This window comes from Cordyceps militaris, assembly GCF_000225605.1.
Source record: "Cordyceps militaris CM01 unplaced genomic scaffold CCM_S00001, whole genome shotgun sequence".
NCBI lineage: Eukaryota > Fungi > Ascomycota > Sordariomycetes > Hypocreales > Cordycipitaceae > Cordyceps > Cordyceps militaris.
The window spans coordinates 4,256,226-4,278,718 of record NW_006271969.1 but is presented as its reverse complement, the minus strand read 5'-3'; the positions used below and the strand labels follow the sequence as shown (position 1 = coordinate 4,278,718).

The window sequence follows — 22,493 nt, the reverse complement described above, 5'->3', positions numbered from 1 at the left end:
TCGGCATGTACTCAGGACGGGAGACTCGGAATGCCCCTTTGGTCCCGGTTGACGACACAGCCACCCGTAGATCTGCGATGGGGCGTTTTCTTTTCTGACCCCATCTGATATCCTAAAAACGGGGAACCAGATGTTTTCGGCCCGGACCGAGTCTAAGGTATCTTCATGCGGCTCTGCTGGCAGGAGGCACAGCTGACACAAAACCCGGCTGGCCTGTTTATAACCAAAGGGCGAAATAAAAATGAAAAGACGATACAGCTGACTCTATTGACATATAGAGCTCAAGTTCAGTTCTGCCATGATTCGTCGGTCGTCTCAAAGACCACTGTGGACGTGGGTTTGCCAAAAGTCAAACGCATTTGACCTCCGCGGGGCGAGCGGCGGGATGGAGCAGGGTTGAGTGCTCCGCACCGACGATCGTAAGACAAGCATTCAATCCTCATCACGCGGTCTGGTGTTTTCCTCTGGCATGGTGTGTTCGGCAACTGCCGTCATCCCCCAGATGCAGGCGGCGACAGGTAAGACATGCTGGCGACAAGCTTGAGAACATCCTTCAGAGTCCGTAATCGTGGATGAAGATTCCCCGTGGCCGCTCGCACGTGTCATCAAATTGTTATCGAGAAAATAATATCATGAAACAGCTTAGCTCCCCCATTGTCGGCGAGGAAAAGGGTCCGAAGCAGGTTCTTTGTCTCTTCCTCGGTCTCGTTGCTCTGCACAACAATCGTGCGATTAAGACGGTACAGGCTTAGTGCCAAGCACAGAGAACCGACGGGAACATCAAGCCTCGTCCCATCACGCCTCTATCGTGTCGGCAAACATGTCCGCATAATGCGCCTTCTGCAGGGGCCGGCTGTCGTATTCCATAGATGGTCGGGCTATCGGTCGCCGATGTGCCCCTCGACCAGAAAGTTTAATTCGACTAACAACTGACAGCAACAATGGGGAAGCTCCGCTGCGGCAATTGAGAAATCCCAGAAATAACAGCTGTGGACCTTGTGGAGAGGTGAGAGGCTCCGTAGAGCGACGAGGGCTTGAAGGTATCCGGGGATCGGTCTGTCGGCTGTCGGTGGCCGTGTAGGGCTTTGTAGAGTGGAGTTAGATTTTTGCGTCAAAGATGGCGCAGCAGACAATCTCCATTGATTCGTATCATATACATCAGTTTAACCGCCCGGCTCACGGGACAAGGACTTGCGCAGATGGCTCGATACTGGCAAGTGACTGGTACAAAGCCGAGGAATTGCGCAGTTGCGTTGAGTAACTGCTAGCAGCTGAGTTATGATAAGAGAGGCGATTAAGTCCATGTTGCTCGTACCATATATCAAAGCTCTCGGAATACATCCGTCGGGTAACGGGTGACCGGCAAGCAGGAACCGTCCCGTTCGGATGAGTTTTATAGTTACTAAGAAAGGGGCCTTTACAAACCTCACCAACCCTGAATGAAATAAGAGGATTATTTTTCATATATTTAGAGTTACGCTGCGAGCTATCCCTGACTTTGCGTGAGGTAAGGCTCTTGCTCACACCTTTACTAGGCTATGCTCGACTCAAACAGAGCGATGATGGCACACCATCGAATCCAGTACCTGGCTATCTGTGTTCTCCTCCTTGGGGAGATTTTGTAAGAACACACTGGAAAAAGTACATCTAGAAAACAAGGTATGCGGTAGTATTGTATCCACATCGTCCCTTCGGGATGCTGTTGGGATAGTGATTTACACTGTTATGACCAACTTTGTGCCAGGTCGCTAATCTATATTCGCTGACCAGAATAGATTATGGAATGCATAAACTTTAGGCAGAATAACTCGGCTGTGAATTCTCCAGATTTTCATCCCAACAGAGCTGGCCCGATTCACGAACAGGAACTCGTGGCACGGATAGGGGACTCGACACAGATAGGCTTATATGCCTGGGTCAGGTAAAATTCAGACCTGAGTTCAAGAAATTGAGCAAGAAGAAACGAGCAAATAAGTCGAATCTATATGAACAGAGGCTGAAAAGCGTCTTCATGACGTAGCGCTGGCCAATGAAGCGTCGCGGATTTCTGCTGAGGTCGGAGACCCACTGTAGCTTCAAGTCGAGCAACATTTTTGCCACCATCTTTCTACTCAACTCATGGCATCACGCGCATTCGCCTAGTCCAATCGTCCTCTAATTGCGCCCCGGTACGCACCTGGCCGACCTACTATGATGATGAATTCCTCGAGGCTCGCCCTGAAGCGAGGCACATGCCAGTCCCTTCGCGCCACGACGAAGCACCAGAGTGCTCCTTACTCGAGTGCGCGATTCACGCAGCCGCCCCGTCGCCGGGGGGGCAAGCTCCTCGGCTTCGCCGCCGTGTTCGGCATCGCGGGCGCCGGTGCCTACTACTACCCGCGCCTCATGGCCGGCGACAACCCCGACGAGAAGGCGCGCCCCAAGGTCGAGCTGGAGTTTGAGCAGCCCCGACAGAGGGCGGCCTCGGCCGAGGAGTACCGCGATCTCCTGAGCTCGCAGCACGTGCAGATCAAACAAAGTCTCGAACACCCTGGCGTCTACGCGTGGGGCTCCAACGCCGGCAAGGTCATTGACCCCGACGCCGACGACAAGTACATTAAGCGCCCGCGACGCATCGCCTACTTTGACGACAAGCTGCTGCGCGACCTGAAGCTCACGGCGGGCTTTGGCGCGGCCGTCACTGAGAACGGCGACCTGGTGCAGTGGGGCGCCGGCTTCTCGCAGGCCGATCCCACGCCCTGCCTCACGCTGCGCGGCAAGGACCTGGCCAAGATTGAGGTGTCGGCCGACCGCATCATGGCGCTGTCGCGGAGCGGCCGTGTGTACTCGGTACCGGCGTCTCGAAACGACGTCGAGGGCGGCGTTGACGAGCGCAAGAACTGCTGGTCGCTGTGGAGCACCTCGGGCAAGGCGGCGGTCAACTTTCGAGATGTCACGCCTAGTGGCCTGGGCTGGGGCGAGCACGTTACAGACGTCCGGAGTGGTCTCGAGCATGCGCTGATTCTGACATCCAAGGGTCGCGTTTTCGCGGCGGCGTCCTCGGTCGCCTCGTACCCTTCCAAGGGCCAGATGGGAATCCCTGGCCTGTCGTGGGAGACTCGGCCTGCAGGACCGTACGACCAGCCGCAGGAAATCAAGGAGCTCTCTGGATTTCAGATCACACACATTGCCGCTGGCGACTACCACTCGGCTGTTCTTGACAAGACTGGGCGCATCTTTGCATTTGGCGACAACACGTTTGGCCAGCTGGGCTTTGAGTCAGATGGGGTGCCCGTCAGCTACGCGCCCAACATGGTGGCCGTGAGTCAGCTCTACGCCAAGAGCGGGCTGGTGGCTACTGTGACCTCTATCGCTGCGGGCGGCGTCAATACGTATTTTACAGTCGACGCCGAAGCACCAAAGACGCAAGACAGTGGCAGCGCTGCCCCGTCAAAGAGAATGCCACGTACGACGTCGGACCTTTGGGCCACTGGTCAAGGCACCTACGGCACGTTGGGTACCGGACGATGGACGCATGTTTCCACGGCCCCCACAAAGGTCAAGGCGCTCTCGGGTCTGTTCGAGTTTGACGAAGGCAAGAATGCGATGCGGCCGATCCGGCTCAAGGGCTTGCAGGTGGGCACGACGCACTGCGCGGCCGTCATGGACAATGTGACAAAGACGAGCGCCTCGAGCAAGTCGTCGTCGGCCAACGAGACCAACTGGGGCTCGGATGTGCTGTTTTGGGGCGGCAACGAGCACTACCAGCTGGGCACGGGCAAGCGCACGAATCTGAACGCGCCGGCCTACATTGGCCCTCTGGACGGCGGCGACGCGGACGCTGCCAAGGGCCGGAAAGGCGAGATGCACCGCCTGTGTCTCACGCCAAAACAGACGGCTCGTCTGGGGGAGGATGGCAAGGGCAGGAAGGCGACGCTGGAGCAAAAGGTCGAGTGTGGGCGTTATGTAACGGGCGTGTATTCGGCTGTTTGAGCGAGTCGATCGAGCCATCTGGTCGCTTGTCTGTTTTTGAGCGAGTCGATCGAGCCAAGCATTGGTCGCTTGTGTGTTGTATTATCTTGTACAAGACGAATGATGCCTACGGCAGACACAGATTACAGGTCTCTACTCTGTATGTATTTTTATTCACGAATGTATACCCAGCCTTGTTTGAAACACAGCTCGCTCTCGCGCAGATGAAGGAACAATCATTTATGCGCATATCGCAGACGACCAGTGTCTCGTATCGGGCGGCTTGTCTCAGTCTGGGGCGAGAAGACGGAGCGAGGGGCAGGCACGCGACTTGTCTGTCGCTTTGTGGTCAGTGGTCAGTGGTCAAGTGGCTCTGTCAGTGGTCAAAGTGGCGAGACAGGGCTTCAATCTCATGTGCACCCACATATCTGAAATGATCAGCGTCGGTGCAGATTATTCGCTGACATGTCGTGCATGGAGCCGAGCCCAATAAGTGGTGATGGGGTCCAGGGGCATGAGACGCTGCCCAGCGCCGCAAAGAGCGCTAACGTGAACTGCAGCAAGCGCTAACATGAACTTTACAGAGCGTCATCACGTCACGTCACCTCTTTAGGTATTCACCTGGATTTTCTTATTAGGCTCAACAAAGCCGCCTCCACCCATATTTTCTGGTGACCCGAGCGTGTGGTAACAACCAACTGATACCACATCGTCTTTCCTTACTATATCCACTCCTATTCTACTCGTCCTCGTTTCGGGCCATTTCTGCTTTCTCCTTTCTCCTTTCTCCTACATCAACTCTCCCGCCAAAGTCCTTTGCCGTCTTCATCGCCCTTCCGAGCCGCCCGTTGCCCACTCGAGCCGTGTATGCGCCTGTCGGGTACCGGCCATCTCATCGCCAGGACGCTCCCTGACTCTCCATCGACCCAGAGACTCCATATTTCCCCCAACCATGGACTTGATCCCTATACACAAACTGCGGCGCAAACCGAAACCCCCAGCCCTCGAGACCTCGATCGATCGCATCGCGACAGCACGGCTCGCCGCCGACGACGCCAGGCTCAGCAAGTCACCCAGCTTCCCGTCGCGAATGTCGCCCTTTCGACGACTGCGCGGCGGGAAGCGTGCCAGAAGCTGCTCCCCGGCGGCCAGCCTCGTCGGCGAGCCCGTCGCCGCGATTGTCAGCAACAGCGCCAAGTCCGCAAACGACGCCGGCGACGAACCAAGCTTGAAAATACCGGCGTTTCTCACACAAAGCGACAACGGTAAGCTTGACGGAATCAGCATTCGTGCGGATATGTCGTGGCAGCAAATCTAACGAGAAGGTAGAGTTGCAGCGTCGATTTCAGGATATCCAGGAAAAAGAAGCCGAGCGAACAAAACCAGCCACAGACCCCGACGACGACGACGACAACGACACAACAACGTGGACATTCCACCAAAATGAAAATGAGCAAGGGAAAAGTCTTATGGATCGCTACTTTAATATAAAACCGTGGAGCCATAATCGCGTCAAGCTAAACGTCCCGGATGGCGCACCCGACTACGTCAACGCATCGCCCATTGCCGTGCCAGCTTCCGACGACGACACACCAGCACTCCACTACATTGCCATGCAAGGGCCGACAGTACCGTCCTTTGACTCTGTGTGGCGCATGGTTGCCGAGAATACAACGTCAACCGCCGTCATTGTCCAGCTGACCACCATGATGGAAGGGCTGCAGGTCAAATGCTCGCAATACTTTCCCTTTAGCGACGAGGACAAGACGTGGGCGCTCAACGCCGACGACGCCTGGGGCGACGGCTGGACGGCGACGCTCACGTACGAGTCGACCGAGGCGCTCTGCGACGGCGCCATTGAGCGGCGCAAGCTGCTGCTGCACGTCGGCGGGGAGCCGGCGCCGCGCACCGTCTGGCATTTTTTATACCTGCGGTGGCCCGACTTTGGCACGCCCGCGCTCACCGACGTGCCCAACTTCTTTGAGCTCATGAAGATGTCGCGCGAGCACGCGCCGGCCGTCGACGAGCCGCGCTTCGTCCACTGCAGCGCCGGCGTCGGCCGCACCGGCACCTTTATCTGCCTCGAGCACCTCGTGCGCGAGCTCGAGACGGGCGCCTTTGACGCCGTCGACCCCAACGACCCCGACGCCGCCGACCTCGTGTACGAGACCGTCGACGCCCTCCGCCGCCAGCGCCGCTGCATGGTCCAGAGCGCCCCCCAGTACACCTTTGTCTACCAGGTCATGCGCCAGCTCTGGGCCGAGCGCTACGGCCTGTCCGACGACGACGTGCGCGCAGCCGCTGGCGCGAGCAGCCAGCAGCCCGCGTCCAAGCGCTTCGAAATGGCCACGGACCCGGCGTCCGACGACGACGCCGCGAGCATCGTCTCCGACGGCGGGGGTGTCAGCTTGGCCCAGACGGCGGAGTAGCGGGCCTCTCCATCGCCGGTGAATTTGAGCCTTTTTTCTTTCTTGTGCTCGAATATACGGTACCAAGGATTAAACCAGCTCTTTTGGTGCTCGAGTTTATGGTACCAAGGATTAAACCTGCCCCAGTTGTATGACTAGCCAGAAAGCTTGCTCCAAGTTGATGTTGTTACTGAAAGCCGTACATTGTTTCACATTTTTGGCATTTTATTAGAATAAGCAAGCCCCCGAAAGGGCCGTATTTGGTTAATATCCGCTACGTTGGCCAGAATTTCTCTTCTGCCATGATGGCGCAGCAGAGTCTTTAATAGGCTGAATTATTTATACCACGGTACATACATGCTATGTACGAAAATACTTATCAAACAGAAAGATACATTGTCCCACTCTGGAACAAAACAGAAAAAAACTGTCATGCTTGCTTTTGCCCCGATTCATGCAGTGTGCGTAATGATCAGCGTCACCGTCTCGCGACTCGTCACCGTCTCACGGCTCGTCACCGTCTCGCGCTGCGTCACCGTCGCCGTCCGCGTCACCGTATACACGACCGTGGCCAGCCCGCCCACGACCTTTGTAGTGAGCGGCGGCGGCGGCGCCTCCTCTGCCTGGGAGACGGCCGGCTTGCTGCCACCGTCCACGACGGGCACGATGACGTTGCTGGTCATGGGCGGCGACGGCGGCGGACGGGACGCTGACGGTCTCAGCTCCGCTGGGTACGTCTGCGTGACAATGAGTCGGTCGCTGGAGCTCCACGAGGGGCCGGGCGAGCTGGAGACGGGCGCTGCTGCCTCGGGCTGCTGGGAAGAAGACGGCGGTGGTGGCGCCGTGGAAGACGCTGGTGGATAAGTGGATGGTGGCTGTGTCGGGGGAGAGGATGGCGGCGCGGATGTGCTTGGTGCCGCAGGCGTCACGGTTATGTACGATGTCCGGATGCTCGTCATCGTGATCACTTTTGTCTTTTCCGGCTCCGAAGAGGCCGGGGGCTGCGTCGAGGGCGTGACCACCGGCTGGGACGAGGTCGTAGGCGCCGGTGCTGGCGAAGCAGGTGGCGAGCTCGGCGGCGAGACGCTCGACAGCGACTGCGTCACTGTAAGCGTCGACGACTGTGCATCCGAGGACGACGACGCCGATGCCGACGGTGGCGCATTGCCATTCAGAATGGCCAGAGCCGCGTTCGGCTCGCTGCAGCCAATGGTGACGCCGTCGACACGGGCCATGGGCAGCGCGACGCAAATCTGCTTGTCGACGCACGCGACGGGCGCGTAGGTGCCGTCGGGGCGGCAGACGCCCTGCGTGCGGGGCCCGAGGCAGGCGGCCTTGCCGGGCATACAGGGCGACGCAGGGGTGAGCGCGGCAAAGGCACTGTTGAGCTGCCGCGCGTAGGCGAGGTTGTTCTGGTACACGGCGGGCGGCACGGGCGCGCTCCCAGTGGGCAGCGGGCCGATGGTCACACTAGGCAGGCGGGTATCAAGGCCGGCGGTGGGGACTAGGGAGGCGCGGGTTGGCGCGGTCGTTGTGGGGAGAGGCGACGACGTGGTCGAGCTGGTTGAGCTGGTTGAGCTTGTGCTGGTGGTGACGAGGGTGCTGGAGGAGAGTGACGACGAGGTTACGCTAGTCGAGGTCGTGCTGGTCATGACGAGTGTGCTAGATGAGGATAAGAGTGATGAGATGGTGCCAGTCGAGGTTGTGCTCGTCATGACGAGTGTGCTAGAGGGCGGCGAGGGAGTGGTCGCATCTATGGCACTTGTGCTGGCTGTGACGAATGTGCTGGGCAGGATTGATGTGGCAATCAAGCTGGGAGAGCCCACGCTGCTTGTGAGAAGCGTGCTGGAGGATGGCGCGGATATGATGGCATCGGTGGAACCTGTACTAGTCGTGATAATTGTGCTAGGTAGAAGTGGCAAAGTTGTGACAGGTGTGTCACTGCTAGCTGTCCCAGACAATGCCGAAGTCGCACTGAAGGAGGGTGATAAAGTCGCATCCGAGCTTGTGCCCGACTGCCCTGTGGTCGTCGATCTCTGGAGAGGAGTTCCGGAGGTAGACGTTTCAAGAGTAGACGTTCCAGAAGTAGACGTTCCGGGAGTGGACGCCCCAGGAGTGGACTTGGTACTGGCGCCCGGGCTTGCGCTCGTCGAAGTCGTAGAAGACAGTGGCACCGAAGCGGCACTTGTCGTCGCGGTGGCGGGCGAAGTTGGCGTTGAACTTGGCTCCGATGATATGACGGGGCTGGGACTCTGAGACGACGCTAGAGGGCTGCTACTAGACAAAGTTCCAGAAGTCGCAGACGTACGAGACGAGTCAGTGGCAGAGGTTGGCGCTGAAGATGTTGCAGCTATCGAGCTAGATTCCGAGGATGGCCCGGAGCTGGTGGCCGGAGTCGAGGTTGGTTTCGACGAAGAGGGGACAACTGGCGATGGCGAAGAGGATGTCACATAGGACAAGGCGGTGGAAGGTGTACCGGCCGAGCTTGGCGTGCGAATTGGATCCGGGCTGGGCTCGGAAGCACTGGAAATGGCTGTGGAAGCGGGACTAGAGCTGACCGGCGTCGAGGTTCCTAGCGGCGAGGAGGCAGCCGGAGAAGATGGGGTCTGGGACGTCGGCGATGCGCTGGTGGCCGGCGTCGAGGTCGATTCCGACGAAGAGGGGACAGCTGACGCTGGCAAAGTGTCGGGCGAAGAGGAAGAGCCGGTGGTTGACGTCGAGGCCGATTGCGGAAAAGAGGAAACAGATGGTGAGGAGGACAGGACCTGGGATGAAGCGGGCGCGCTTTGCGCAGACGTGGCGACAGGCGTAGAAACGGGCGCCGGCGACGTTTCTGATGCGACAGAGGAGCCCGGTGGTGTCGCAGGAGACGTCCTCTCGGCGGTGGAAGACGATGGCGGCGGCGCCGAAGAAGGCGAGCTTGGTGCTGACGTACCGGGGTTGGGCATCGGCACGACTGAGTTTAATGGCGCAGAAGACGGCGCAGCCGACGTAGTCGGGGGGCGTAGCAACGAGCTCGGGATGACGATGCTGGTCCCGGTCAACGTCTCATAGATGGGTCGTGGCGTGGATGCAGAGGAGCTATTCGAGAGCATATTAGATGAGCTGTATCTTCGTTTTTTTTGCCTTTTCATGGGAGGTAATTTCCATACAGAGAGGGCTCGTCGGCCGCCGAGAGGGCACCGGAGCGCAACAGCCTACAATCTTTCGTGTTAGCCGTCGTCGAACCAGGTTGGTCTTGCGCGACATTGCACCACCAAACCACACAAAGTCACACGTACAATTCGTTGAACCGGCCAAGCGGGCCAGCCACGGCCGGTTCAACAGCGCCCATCAAGTACAGGGCCGATACCGCCACATGGAATCGCATCATGGATCAATCGCGCGCAGCGTTTTCCTAGCTGGCCCAATCCCAAGTTTTCGATCCGTCGTTCGGGGGGCCAAGTATACCGCCAGGGTGCAGAGCGAGAGAAGAAATGAGGGAGCAGCAAAGTTCTGTTTGCCCAAGGTGAATGATGCTTCTGTTTCTGCTGCTGAAAAAAGATCAAGAACGGACAGGAAGCAAAGGCGTGCGGTGGAATGAAGGCACGCAAACAAGAGACTGGTAAGCTGGCCGGCTCACGCCAGAGCAGCTATTGGAAAAATAATGAAAAGTAGCAATAGGCAAGCAGAACCAAAAAGCAACGAGCAAATAAAACCAACAATATCGTACTAAAAACGTGAAAAAGGACGAGACCAAGACAAAGGGAAAAAAAGAAGTCAAACAGCGTGTTAGCGGGGGGGGAGAGGAACGAGGGAAGGCGAGAGCTGGGGACAGAGAGACGGAGTCTGCAGGACGAGCTATCTATCTATAACTCGTCGCGTCTTGAGCAGACCATCCCCAAGCCACCAGCCCATTCCTGGGTGTGTCTGCCGCATGCAGCATGCATCATGGTACAAAACGACAGGTTGAAGATGGTGGTGCTGCCCCCCCCCTCCCTTCCATGTCCCATCGCCGTCCGCCGGCCCGGGTATTTCGACCACGCCAGAAAGGCCAAGAAGAGCGTGCCTCCCAATCCGAACCAGACCTGACAAGAAGAGACGAATCAATGGGCGAAAATCTAGTCCATGAAAAAAAAAGAAAACCACCTGGCACTTTTTTGTTTGGGCAAACGCCCCCGTCCAATGAACCTGTCTGTGGTGGCCAAGATGTTTGCCCCACTCACCAGCTCCGGCGGCTACTGGGGTTGTCGCAGATTTGGCGCCGTCCTGGCCAATCGCCGGTCAACTCCACTCGCCCTCCGATTGAACGAGGCGCGTATGCTTCACGGTTGACCACAAGTTGGAAACAAGGCTAAAATCTTTTTTGCTTCCTCAAGAAAATTAAGTGTGTTGCTCTGTTTCTGGTTGAAGGTGTGGATACCAGCAGACTAGCCTTCGTTTTCGTTTCGTTGCGTATTGCGAGACTTCACTGGCTGTTGGCATCTTGCTTCGTCTTGCTCCGACGGGACCCCCCCCTCTTAGTCAAAACGTCATCCGTAGCTAGTACCTCCTTCCTGTAGTTTCGCACGCGTCGTGGTCTAGAACAAGTCTGCCTATTTACATGCAACCTCGAGTGGCCATGTCGACGCCGTCACACAAGAGGCACCGCCGAATCGATTCAACGTCCCACCACATGATGCGCCCGTCCCGAAGTCACAATCATATGTACATATCACATACAAAAAAGTTACTGTACAAGTATCCCATCCCATCTAAATTACATTCCATATGTCTTGGGTATCAGAGTGCACGCAAAAACAATAAACCTCTAACCGCTCTTCACGCACACCTGGAGAGCGCGCGCCACGCAACTGTGACGCACCGTCAAGCCACACACCATAGCTATGGCCGCGGCCAGCCATGTACCTTAATCTCCATGATCGCTTCGCCTGAAACAGAAATCTCTCTCTTCCTCATTTCCTCCAGCCGCATGGCCAGCACGGCCAATGATGACACGGCCGCATCATGGCAGCTGGTACAGAGGCATGTGAAAGCCGAACCCGTATTCGCTTACGCCTAGCGCCTAGCTCTTCTTCTCAACAGTTGGGCCCCAAAGGGTGCATCCGTGTCTGTGCTGCCGTCCTCTTCTGGGCCTGGATATAAGCCAAGACACCCCGGACGTGGCGAATCGAATCATGTTGGTGCATCTGCATATAGGCATCCACGGCCGCGGTGTCCGGCCATGTCCACGGCAGCCCAGTCTCAACAATCGCGTCTTGCGCCTCCTCTGCCACGACGGGCCCGCCCAGCATCGGCTCGCCGAGAAGTCGAAACACGCACAAGAGCTCAGAAAAGTCGGTAGACGGCGGTAACTCGTCAAGTGCCACCAGGTCCTGCACCAAATCTGCTTGGCCCCATTCGTGTATAAGAAACAAGAGCAGCTTCTTCATCTCGTCAAATTCACCAGCATATCCCAGCGTCATCATGTACTCCAACGCATGCTCGCTTCGAACCACGTCATTGCGAGAGAGCATGCGGTCCAGTGGCGATATGTAATTGTCGCGTGCCGCCGCCTGGTACGACCTTTCTCGTGCCTGCATCTTGGCAAATTCGGATTTGATGTACTCCATGAGCGACTTTAGTGTTCCTGGCATAGGCGGCGCTCGCTCGCCATATTCGTCAGCTGCCTTGACTCTGCCTTCGTTGTCAAAAGCCGCCTCGTAAAGGGCTCGTAAAGGCTGTTTCGATGAAGACATCAACGTCGAATTCTCGCTTTGTTGTAGATCGCTGACTAGGCTACGCAGATCGTACCGTATCAGTTTTCGAAGAGATTTATTTAATTCCGCAAAGTTGGCCAGGTTGAGTCTGTTGCCCCGGTCTATCCGTTTTGCAATGGCCATGATTAGCTCAACTTGGTCAGACTGGGACATTCGCAGAGCCGAGTGGTGCCTCGAGGCGCCCTTCAGGATGGCTCCCCAGATCAACGAGGCCCAGCGGGAGCGCTTATTGCCCAGACGCGCCTCTGCCAAGGAAATAGCTCGTTGCAAGTTCTCCCAGCCAGACAGGTCATCTCGCCTCGCGAGCATGTTGATGTAAGCGGAGAAGAGCCCCATGCCGACGCGCCGCAGTGCAGATCGTTCAATCTTGGGAGATATAAGGCTAGAAATATCCGGGTCGAGCTCGGCAGCTGTTTCAAGATAGCGATGCGCGGTATTCAAGTCTGGTGCATTGGACACTAGAATAAATAGACAGTGCCCGCTGGGTATGATGTCAGCTTGGCGCATCTGGCTGTAGAGTTCCTCGACACTCGGAGGTCGAGACTTTGCCCATTCGATATCTGCAAGATTGGCAGCCCGGTAGGCAGGAAAGTTTTGTGCCTTGTCTCCAGGAAGTAGCTTGCTGGTGGGGGCGACTTCTCTGAGTGTGAGTTTCTCAAACATGGCCGCATATTCGTTTACTCCGGCTGTCGCACCCTGGCTCGGATCATCATTAAATCGTGCCCACGCCTCATGGGCGTCCCGCGTTGCGCGAATAGACGCCTCCCACGTGCTTATAGTTCGATGGCTGCCCGCAAGCGTGCGCTGCTGTATCGTCGGAGTTCCATTGGGTGCCATTCCTTTTAGAATGTCCAGGCTGTCATCAGCTTCAGACTTTGCAAAGCCAGCCTCCTGCATGAGCATGCCTGCCTCGACGGTCCGGCTCCAGTTGGCCTCGGGGTCTGTTATTTCGTCCATTCCATCCCCGGGCGTTAGATATGGCGGCCAAGAGGGGGCATGCAGCAAAGCGCTGTGCTTTTCTGCTTCATTCTTTGGCATACCTGCCAGAGTATTTCGGATTGTGCGGAACCCATCCCCATTGACCTGCAGCGGCCGCTCAAAAGTTTCGGACATTGTCAGCAGAATGCGTTGGCATTCCCAGAAGTAGGCATTAGCCACAGGCAGCTGCTTCACTAGCGAGTTCGATTCGGGTTGGAATATCTGGAGTATATTGTTGAAAAGTCGGCAGCACTTGACATATCTCTTTGCGGAATCTCCTGTCTCAACGTATTGTGTCATATGGGAAGAGACTGCTTCAGCAAGGTTGACTAGTAGTCTTGGCTCTGTCCGAGCTATGTGTTTCTCAAGCAGGGATAAAATCTTCAAATAATTTGGCCCTCGCGCGACAGATCCTGGATAGGGGCTTTTGAGTAATAATATGCCGTCGACTTTATACCGTTCGATAAGGCTTCGGAGCGTAGAGATGTCACGTAGTGCCGAATCTCGTCGTAGAAGAAATAGCAGCACATGGACTGGGACCTGGCCGTCATACTCCAACAGCCGTTGACAACGTTGATCGTCGTTTTTCCCGGATAGTATATGTGCGCATGACCTCAGAGTGTCCTGTTCCAGTTGACGCTTTTGATTGATGGCCTCAATCCTTTGTCCCATCTCCGTTTCAGACGGGAGCAGCTCTGACAGCTGCTTGCCGTCCGCAGTTTCTTCCGCCGCGCGGTTCTTCAATATCAAGTGTGCCAAAATGATTGGGATCGAATTGTCGCGTGACTGCGCAGCAGCAAGTTCCCAAGGCTCGACACTCTTCTCGCGCTCCAAGATTTTCGTCAGGAACTGCATGTGGCTGTACTCTTGCCCATCCGCATGCCGCAGTTTCACGAGGACCTTGTTGCGAATCTTCGGACGTCGTGTATCTTCCTTTGTCACGGTTGTGGCATTGCGTATCCGCGTGCTGTCATAGTCGTTCAAGGCAATCGCGTTTCGGGCGGGAGCAGCGGCTGATGACCAAGCCCTTGCAGTCCGGTGGTCTGCGGTATGTCTCGTATCGTCATACCATCGTATCGAAGTGTGCATATGCCGGTTTAAAAGATATTCGACACGCAATGCGCAAACGTGGCCCTGTGTCGCAACGATAGCACGGTGCAGCTGCCCCGGAGTCGCAAGAATGCCCACCGTCCCCCGGTGTGTGAGGATCAGGTCGGGCGCATGCGGCAGCCTTCCGCTGACCTTCCATGCCGCCCTGCAGAACATTCCTCTTCATTTCGCCATGCAGGTATATTTACATGTGGTATGAAACGTTGCGAGTATTGGCGGTAATACTGCGAAATGCGATGCGCTGACTGTGCGATTCTTCCATTGGAAACGTCGATGGAGCAGGAATTGAGCTCCGAAATAAAGCGGGGCCTGTCTGGTCACTGCAAAACGCTCTCGTGCCAATAGTTAGCACTACTCTCTAATACTACGACGCAAAGCAGAGGGGGGATATCATAGATTATATTTTTGCAAAGGCTTATAAATGGTGATTAGATTGCATAAGATTAGCTTGCATTACGGTTTGTGCACAGCTTCACCACTGAGGATATGAGTAACGGATGCTTTAGTACAGACATGCGATTTGGGGTTCTCGACTCAAGTCTTATTCTCATCCGCTTTTTGATTTTTCTTCCGGCTTTGTCGCAACTTTTGACTGTTCCTCGTCGTTTTTTTCTTTTCGCTTCTGAACGACTTCCCAGTTGTATACGCGCGCCGTAGCGACCTCCATAGTCTGCGCGCCGAAACAAAGTTAGGTCCTGCTTCAGTTCCAAAGAGGTTACGGTAATCTTGTCTTACCGTAATTTGTTCACGAATAAAGTCTAAATCTTCTTCGCAATGTGACAGGCTGGTCTTTGCTGACTTGAGCTTTGATTCGAGCAGGTCCTGGGCCTCATTGATGGGGTATGAGAGCATGACATTGGCCTTGAACATGGATTAGTACTGGTCCGCTGGCCGATCAACTTCTTCTGTTATCATACTCCAAGCCAAATGTAAACTTCTTCGGTGGGGGGGATATTCGCGCGCGCATATAGTGTGTCGTTGAGCTCGAATGTGGTTTCGATCGGTTCGCTCTCGTCCTTTGACCGTTAGCAAATGTTGTGCCCCTGACCCGCATACTCGGCATACCTTGCGCAGCTTCATAAACTGCACCGTATCCAACGTTTTCTGAATATCTGGTATCTTATCCTTGAGGCCAGCCATGCGCCTTTGGAGGTTCATTTCCATAAATTGGTACTTGCTGGTCATATTGTTAGCGCCGATGTTGCTCCAAGCTGAGCTCGTCCTCTTTGTCGATGGAAAACAGTCGCATTCGGTTGCTGCATGCTAGGTGTCGCGTTCACTTACGATATCAGCTCCTGGAAGCGTTGCAGTGTGCCTTCGACCTCGCCGCGCGACGTGACATAGTCCTCAACCTTGTCGACGAACGGGGCTGTGGGAATTCCTCGAGGGTTCGCCAGTGTCTCCTCCTTGCCGCTGCGTCAAAGTTCAGTATACGAAGCTTCATCATACAATATTGAGATAACATTGCTTACCCGGCGGCAATCTGCTTTCCTTGGCTTGCCATGGCTGCTGTTTTCTTGTGCAAGGCCCAAGTCGAGAGCTCCAGGAAAGCAATCAGTGCTACATTTGCGGCAAAGTGGGCTGGCTGCCTACGACACTGAGGGGTGGGTGGGGTGGCTTCACCGAGCTTCTACAATGTCAGATATGAACTTCATCAAGGTTTCTCGTCATCGCCTCTGGAGTGACGGAGAGGTTACGAAGATTTTTCTGCGCTCTAAATCCGGCTCCAAATTTGTGATTTTCTTGCCAGCACGTTTGAATGTTTTCTACAACGTGGCACTGGCTGTATTCGTTTTGATTCTGGAACATCGTAGCTCAATGCATCGTTCTGTGTATAACTTGGTTGAATTTGCACGCTATTTCATTCTCATTTCTCATACACATAACACAGCAAGACAAATCTCGCATACCCCAGTTGCTAGGTGCAACGAGTATCAACACAGGACATACAGGACCGCATGAGAGCTGTACACGCCCCCTCACTCGTCGAATGCTATAGTGGCACACGGCACACGACCAACTTGGAGCCGAATCACTTGCCCTTGTCGACGGCCTCGGCGGCCGTAATGTCTGCGCCCTCTGCATTTCCGTCTTCCTCCCAGTCATCCGGCGCATTTTCGTCCCAGTTGTCAACCTCATCTTCCAGCGTCTGCGGCGCAGCATCCACAACACCCGTCTCGTGGCCCACGCCAAGCTCAAGATCCTCGGCGTCTTCTCCCGGCACCGCATTGTACGTCTTCTGCTGGCGCCTGCGCTCGAGCATCCGTCTGTGGTACCACGAGCAGAGCCCGAGCCCGAGCAGGCTGCCAACAATGTTGGCGGCAATGTCGTACATGTCAAATTCGCGGTCGTTGGGCAGGAAGCTCTGCAGAAACTCGGAGCCCACGCCGAGTATCAAGGTGCATATTATCAATGTCATGTTGATCGTCCGGCGGCGGTTCGTGTCGACGACCCAGTAGAAGACGACGGTGAGCAGGAAAAAGGTAAGAAAGTGCAGTAGCTTGTCGTTGACCATGTGGCTGAGCTGCAGCTTCGTCAGGCCAGCATACGCCGCGAGGAGGAGCAGGAGCAGGAATACGCCTGCAAAGATCGTTGGCATCAGTACCAGGCATTCGCGGCGAACCGCCAGCGGAACATACCTGCAAACGTGAAACGGATGCGCATCTTGACTTGACCTCCAAAACGCCGCCGACTTTCCAGTGTAGTATTTCGAAACTGCTTCGCATTTATCGAATCAGCAGCAGACAGGTTTGCGACGTTTAACGGCCAATCGGCTGTCGAGGCAGAATGTCATTGTGATGGCAGAGTCAAGGTCCAGCTTGCGACGACCCGCTGAAGCTCCTAAAGAACCAGGCTCCGACGAGCGCCACTACCTTCCACCGCGCCACGCGGCGCAGGTGGCTGGGCTATCATGCATTCATCACAGCAATATTATCTCTCGGCAGACATCATTCGGCGCCTTCAACTGGGATGTGCTGATATATGGATTAGTTCGCTCAAGTTTTTTACTTGCGCGTTTCCCGTCACAATCAGGCGCTTTTCAACCCTGACACGCCCCATGTACACCAATTAGCAAGGAACAGATCATTGCAAAAGGTACAAAATTTGGGATAACTCTAGAATCTTGTCTACTTAATATCAACTCAATGCTCTCGTCTCTTTCGCGTATCTTAGGTAATAACCGCAACTAGAAGTAGTCGCTGCACTTTCGAGTCGATAGCGACAGGTTCGGGAATTTGCGTCTGAAGCTAGAGACAGCGACATTGCAGGGAAATAGAGCAGATACTGTCCATCGCCATATTATTGCTTCATTTACTTAGCGAGGTAATAGAAACCCCGCTTGTCGATCGTAGAGCTGGGTTTCGTAGGAGGCAGGTCCTGGTCTTCATCAAGTATGGCGCCAGATAGAAAGGAGATTCGCACAGATTAGCATTCGCACTGCACTTGATTCGCTTTTCTTCTTATCTATAATGCGCAGTGAGTTCTTACAGATAAACACTGTTGCCTCCCTCGAAATACTCCGCTGACGAGTCCCCGCCACGATTCGCGGCACTGTTCGATAATCCCTGAGGCGTACCTGTTCTATACGCTGCTTCTTGCAACGTCCCGCGGGGAAAACAGCGAGGCGTCACTTTCTGAGCGCGAGTTGATGCCTCGTACATTTTTCATAGCGTACATACAAAGCTAAATGTTCGCATATCGCAATACACAGAAATGGGTCTGCAACTGGTCTGTTCAAAGCACTTTCTAGGTGTCGAGCTGTCCTTGGAGTGGCTAGCTCGTGCAGAACAACGATTCCGGGGACACTTCTCAGTTTTCCGAAAAGTTGGGGGAAATAATGGCTACATGCCAATATTGGCCATGAAAAATGGTCCAAGGTAGTCAAGCTTGCCCAGTTCTACACCCGCATTCCGGAGAATTGCAAACGCAATTATCGCGTGAAAGTACATGTTCGGGATCCCCGCACCCGCGCAAAAAGCCGCGCCAGTGAGTTCCTTCTTTCCCACCGCTCGTTTGAAGTCAATGATCGTAGTCTTTGTCGCGGCCTCGACGGCTGCGTCGCGATCGACTGTGTCCAGAAAGGCCAGCACCTGCTCAATCCGCGCACGCATCGTGGCATAGGTAGGCAGGGGATCCTCCTCGTACTCCTTTCTTGCCGCCTCTTTTTGCTGCAGCGTCAGGGCCTGCGCCTCGGCGACGGCGCAGACGGACCAGATCTGGAAGGAGAGCGGCAGCATGTCCGGGGCGAGGCGGCGATCGGGGAATGAGGCGGCCTCTGGGTGTGCCTCGGCCTTGGTGATGATACCTTGGAGGGCGGTGAGAAGGTGCTTGGCAGCAACGATGGATGCGTCGTAGATGGTGTAGGACATGATGGCGGCGTGTCGATGTCTGAGGTTGAGAAGTGTACCTGCTGGTCAGCGACGCAGGACTGCGAGACGAGGAGGGCGGGGTGCTTTTAAGCTGGGCCACCATTGCAGCCGAATAATACTTCCAACGAACCGGGCCGGTAATAAGGCTGTCAGATTTTCCCCGCGGACGACGACCTTCCGGATCCTGGGTGTGGTGAGATCAAACAGCCCGACTGGCCGATTGCCATTATAGGCTCACCGAATGGAGTCTCCATACGACTTACAACCCATGGATTGGTGCATCGAGCGTATTGTACAAGTCGTACTGGTCTAGTGAGATTGGCCGCTGAGGAAGTAATGCGCTACTTGGAAAACCGCTTGCCGCCATGCTCAAGGTACGTCAATTATGGGACATCTTCAAAATCCAACCGACTTCCACTACATCCGATTTATACGGATCCGTGGCAACCAAAAAGAAAGAAGAAATGGTAGAGAATGAGGCTGTGGTATGTAAGTCGGGGTCCAAATGCCCAACAGAGGATTGCAAATCTTGGAAGAGGAACTTATTCAATTCAGTGTGGGGGGGTGAGAAACCAATATACACAATGGGTGCAAAACTGGTGAGAAATTTGTATCATGATGTTTGCCGGTCGCTGTCTGAGCCCACGACGATTGAAGCAAACGTACGTGGTATGTAATCGTGTGTGTGGTACTCGTTCGCTGTTTGGTCTCGTCTTGTACGAGTGATGACTGGTGGGCGTCATGAAGCGTTCCTCTCCCGTTGCCTTTGCCCGAGGAACAGAGGCATGGTTCTAAGTAGACGGCGTTCTACTCTGGAAGCGAGTTGAGATGGTCCAATAATTGTGGCGCTCCATTTTGCGGAATAGACCGGTAAGTCAGTTCACAATTCGGAGCACACAACCAGTTAGCCTTAAATGTAGTGCGACGGCGCTGGCCGCAAATCCGAAATGTACTGATAACAAATCTCAAAAATCAAGCTACACCTGCTGGAACGTGTTTTTGATGGAGTAGCTGGAGTAGTCAGGGACCCTCTCCAGAACACTACTCCGGTACGCCGGGTAAGCCGGGGGACCACGCCGAGAACGAGGACTGAATCTGACGCAGTGGCGGCTCACAATCCCGAAGTCTGCGGGGTTACGATTCTTGTATCGCCTAGCCGACATCGGGTATTCAGTTTGAATCAAAGCCATTATTTATAAGTGGCTTGACCGTGACGCTATTCCGTTCCTCCAACACACACCACACGCGTTCTCGTCCTTGCCAAAATACCACACCAACCCGCACCCCAATACACAGCACAGATGGAGACGGCTCAACAAAAAATCGAGAGAGCTCGAGCAAGGCGCGAGACTGGCCTGGCCAAACTCGAGCCCAAGCTCGCAGGACTGCCCGCCCAGCTACCCCGCAACAGTCTGGGGCTGCCAAGTACGACTCTCACGGCCCGAGAGATTGAGCTCACCGAGAAGTACGACGTTCTCGAGCTTCTGGCCATTCTGAAATCAAGAGAGGTGTCTGTCGAGGAAGTCACGAGGGCCTTTCTACGTCGTGCCGCAGTTGCGCACGCAGCGGCAAGTCGCCAATTCAATTCCTTGTCCAAGCTGGCGCTGACTAACAAGAAAACAGACAAACTGTCTGGTGGAGTTGATGTGGGATCAGGCCATTGCCAGGGCCAAGCACCTCGATGCGCTACCTGAGCCGCAGGGAGCCTTCTTTGGCCTACCTATTTCCACAAAGGAGCACCATGGCATGGTTGGTGAAAACATCATCACTACGGCCTCTGTCATCGCATGGGTCGACCGCAAGCATGGCTCTAATCTGCTGTACGATGACCTCTGGGAGGAGGGATGTGTCTTTTACGCGCGGACGACTCAGCCACAAACCATTATGCATTTGGAGACTGTCAGCAATCTCTGGGGGAGAACAGACAACCCATACAACCGTGACCTGACCGCAGGCGGAAGCAGTGGAGGCGAATCCGCGCTGATAGCCATGCGTGGTAGTCTACTGGTAAGTGATTTGCAGCTGGAATCAATACATTACCATGTAGTGAGGCAGAATACTAACAGAAACAGGGTATTGGTGGCGACATTGGTGGCAGTATTCGCTGCCCTTCCGCCTTTGTTGGCATCTATGGATTCAAGTAAGAAAGGACCCCCCACTGTGCGCATCCAGTCTGTATAAGCTAATCCAGGCTCGTCAAAGACCCTCGACGAAGCGCATCACAGTCGCAGGCCAGATTGGCCACATGGCAGGGCGAGAGACTATCTTCAGTACGCCTGGGCCCATGACGGTGGACCGCAAGGCGATGGAGCTTCTCATGCGCGTGATTCTCTCCAAGCAGCCATGGCGCAAGGACCCTTCCATTGTCCCCATGCCCTGGACGCCTCACAAATTCAGCAAGCCTCTCAAGATCGCCGTGCAGTGGTGGGACGGTGTTGTCAAGCCCCATCCCCCCATCACCCGCGCTCTCAAGGAGGTGGTCGCCGCCTGCCAAAGGGCGGGTATGCGCGTCGTGGACTGGGACTGCGAGAAGTTGGACCACAAGAAAAGCTGGGAAATAATTTCCGCGTTGTATTGGCCCGATGGCGGACTCGAGACACTGGACTGTCTTGAGAGTGTCGGGGACACTGTGCTTCCACTCACCAAATGGGTCATCCAGGAGCAACCCAGTGTGAAGAACATGACACAGGCGGAGCTTTGGCAAGTAAGTTGAATACTCGGTTGCTGAAGTCGTCACAAGCGGTTGCTTGTTGACTAGCGTGCGCAGTCCATGAGCTGACAATAGCTAGTTATGCTACACCCGCGATGCGTATCGTGTATCCTATGCGCAAGCCTGGAACGCGACCGCCAACGACGACGGCGATGAAGTCGACGTGATTCTTTGCCCTGCTAGCTTCGGTGCGGCCACCCCGCATCAGCAATCCAAGTACTGGGGATACACCTCCCACTGGAATACGCTCGACTACCCGGGTGCTGTTTTCCCCGTCACTACCGTCGACGCCTCCAAGGATGCCAAGGATCTTACATACAAGCCTATCAACGAGCAGGATCAGTTCATTTATGACTTGTATGATCCTGAACTGTTTTCTGGAGCTCCTGTAGGTCTCCAGATTGTTGGGCGAAGGCTCCAAGAAGAAAAGGTCCTTGCTGCGCTGGAGCTGGTTGAGCAGGCCATGGGTCGCCCGTAGTAGAGAACCGTATCATTCTGCAGAAATATAAGATGAAGCGATGTCGCATCCCTCTTCCATGGGTAGCCACGTCCTATTCAACAGCAGTTTTGTCTCTGGCCTTACAATTAAAGCTCAAAAGCAGACAAGCTTGCCCGTCTTGGGGGATCTGTAATACTCGACTTTGAGTTCGGAAGTGAGTTTCTTTTACAAGACGCATACCAAGCCCTAGCTCCTGCCCTGCCGCTCTTTCGTCACCCAGACATGCAGAGGCCAACAGACACACTTCGAGGAGCCGTGCACAGAACAATATCCCGCCAATATGGGACACGAAGCAAGACTCGCCTTGTGCCTCAGCAGACCGATGACTCAAAAACATCGTCTGCGGCTTGCACGTGGCCACCCACCAGGAAGACCTGCAATCATGACACTGGTCGGCTTGGAGGAGCGCGTCGCGGTCCAGTGCAGGAAGAGCGACATGAGGTAGTTAACGCGGGGGTTGACGGCAGGGAGCTTCTGCTTGTACTCGATCGCCATCTCGACTGTGGTCACTGGAGGAACCTGCCCTCATTAGCATAGACACATACACACGCGGCCTCGACCAGCTCCTAAGCAACAGCACCGTTGCCCGCACGGGAGCAAGACGTGCTAGGTTAGGCATAACAAAGGCCGTGTCAACGCCGCCGGCGGGTCAGGGTCGAGCGACTAGGTCCATCATGTCACCCTGACGCAGGTGGACGTGCATGTCCGCGGTAGCGGGCAGCTCGATCC

The 22,493-nt window shown here is 55.2% G+C and overlaps 6 protein-coding genes across 6 annotated transcripts; 2 read left to right on the top strand and 4 right to left on the bottom strand.

Annotated features, from left to right (window-relative positions):
• Positions 1 to 2,193: 2,193 nt before the first annotated feature.
• On the top strand, positions 2,194 to 3,972 carry CCM_01324 (mitochondrial protein Fmp25; the record flags this gene model as incomplete). The annotated part of the gene is made up of 1 exon (XM_006666480.1): positions 2,194 to 3,972. The coding sequence occupies one exon, from the start codon at positions 2,194 to 2,196 to the stop codon at positions 3,970 to 3,972; it is 1,779 nt and encodes a 592-aa protein (XP_006666543.1).
• Positions 3,973 to 6,811: 2,839 nt separating this feature from the next.
• On the bottom strand, positions 6,812 to 8,011 carry CCM_01323 (uncharacterized protein; the record flags this gene model as incomplete). Its single annotated transcript, XM_006666479.1, has 3 exons — positions 6,812 to 7,068; positions 7,106 to 7,464; positions 7,515 to 8,011. 3 exons carry the CDS (start codon positions 8,009 to 8,011, stop codon positions 6,812 to 6,814), a joined length of 1,113 nt encoding a protein of 370 aa, XP_006666542.1.
• A 3,405-nt stretch (positions 8,012 to 11,416) lies between these two features.
• On the bottom strand, positions 11,417 to 15,689 carry CCM_01322 (prefoldin subunit 3; the record flags this gene model as incomplete). The annotated part of the gene is made up of 6 exons (XM_006666478.1): positions 11,417 to 14,209; positions 14,921 to 15,046; positions 15,103 to 15,201; positions 15,251 to 15,362; positions 15,470 to 15,598; positions 15,658 to 15,689. 6 exons carry the CDS (start codon positions 15,687 to 15,689, stop codon positions 11,417 to 11,419), a joined length of 3,291 nt encoding a protein of 1,096 aa, XP_006666541.1.
• A 528-nt stretch (positions 15,690 to 16,217) lies between these two features.
• On the bottom strand, positions 16,218 to 16,849 carry CCM_01321 (VanZ domain protein; the record flags this gene model as incomplete). The annotated part of the gene is made up of 2 exons (XM_006666477.1): positions 16,218 to 16,765; positions 16,825 to 16,849. 2 exons carry the CDS (start codon positions 16,847 to 16,849, stop codon positions 16,218 to 16,220), a joined length of 573 nt encoding a protein of 190 aa, XP_006666540.1.
• Positions 16,850 to 18,027: 1,178 nt separating this feature from the next.
• On the bottom strand, positions 18,028 to 18,922 carry CCM_01320 (uncharacterized protein; the record flags this gene model as incomplete). The annotated part of the gene is made up of 3 exons (XM_006666476.1): positions 18,028 to 18,574; positions 18,686 to 18,739; positions 18,819 to 18,922. 3 exons carry the CDS (start codon positions 18,920 to 18,922, stop codon positions 18,028 to 18,030), a joined length of 705 nt encoding a protein of 234 aa, XP_006666539.1.
• A 934-nt stretch (positions 18,923 to 19,856) lies between these two features.
• CCM_01319 (acetamidase) lies at positions 19,857 to 21,743 on the top strand (the record flags this gene model as incomplete). Its single annotated transcript, XM_006666475.1, has 5 exons — positions 19,857 to 20,078; positions 20,179 to 20,562; positions 20,628 to 20,695; positions 20,758 to 21,259; positions 21,345 to 21,743. 5 exons carry the CDS (start codon positions 19,857 to 19,859, stop codon positions 21,741 to 21,743), a joined length of 1,575 nt encoding a protein of 524 aa, XP_006666538.1.
• Between the last annotated feature and the right edge of the window lie 750 nt (positions 21,744 to 22,493).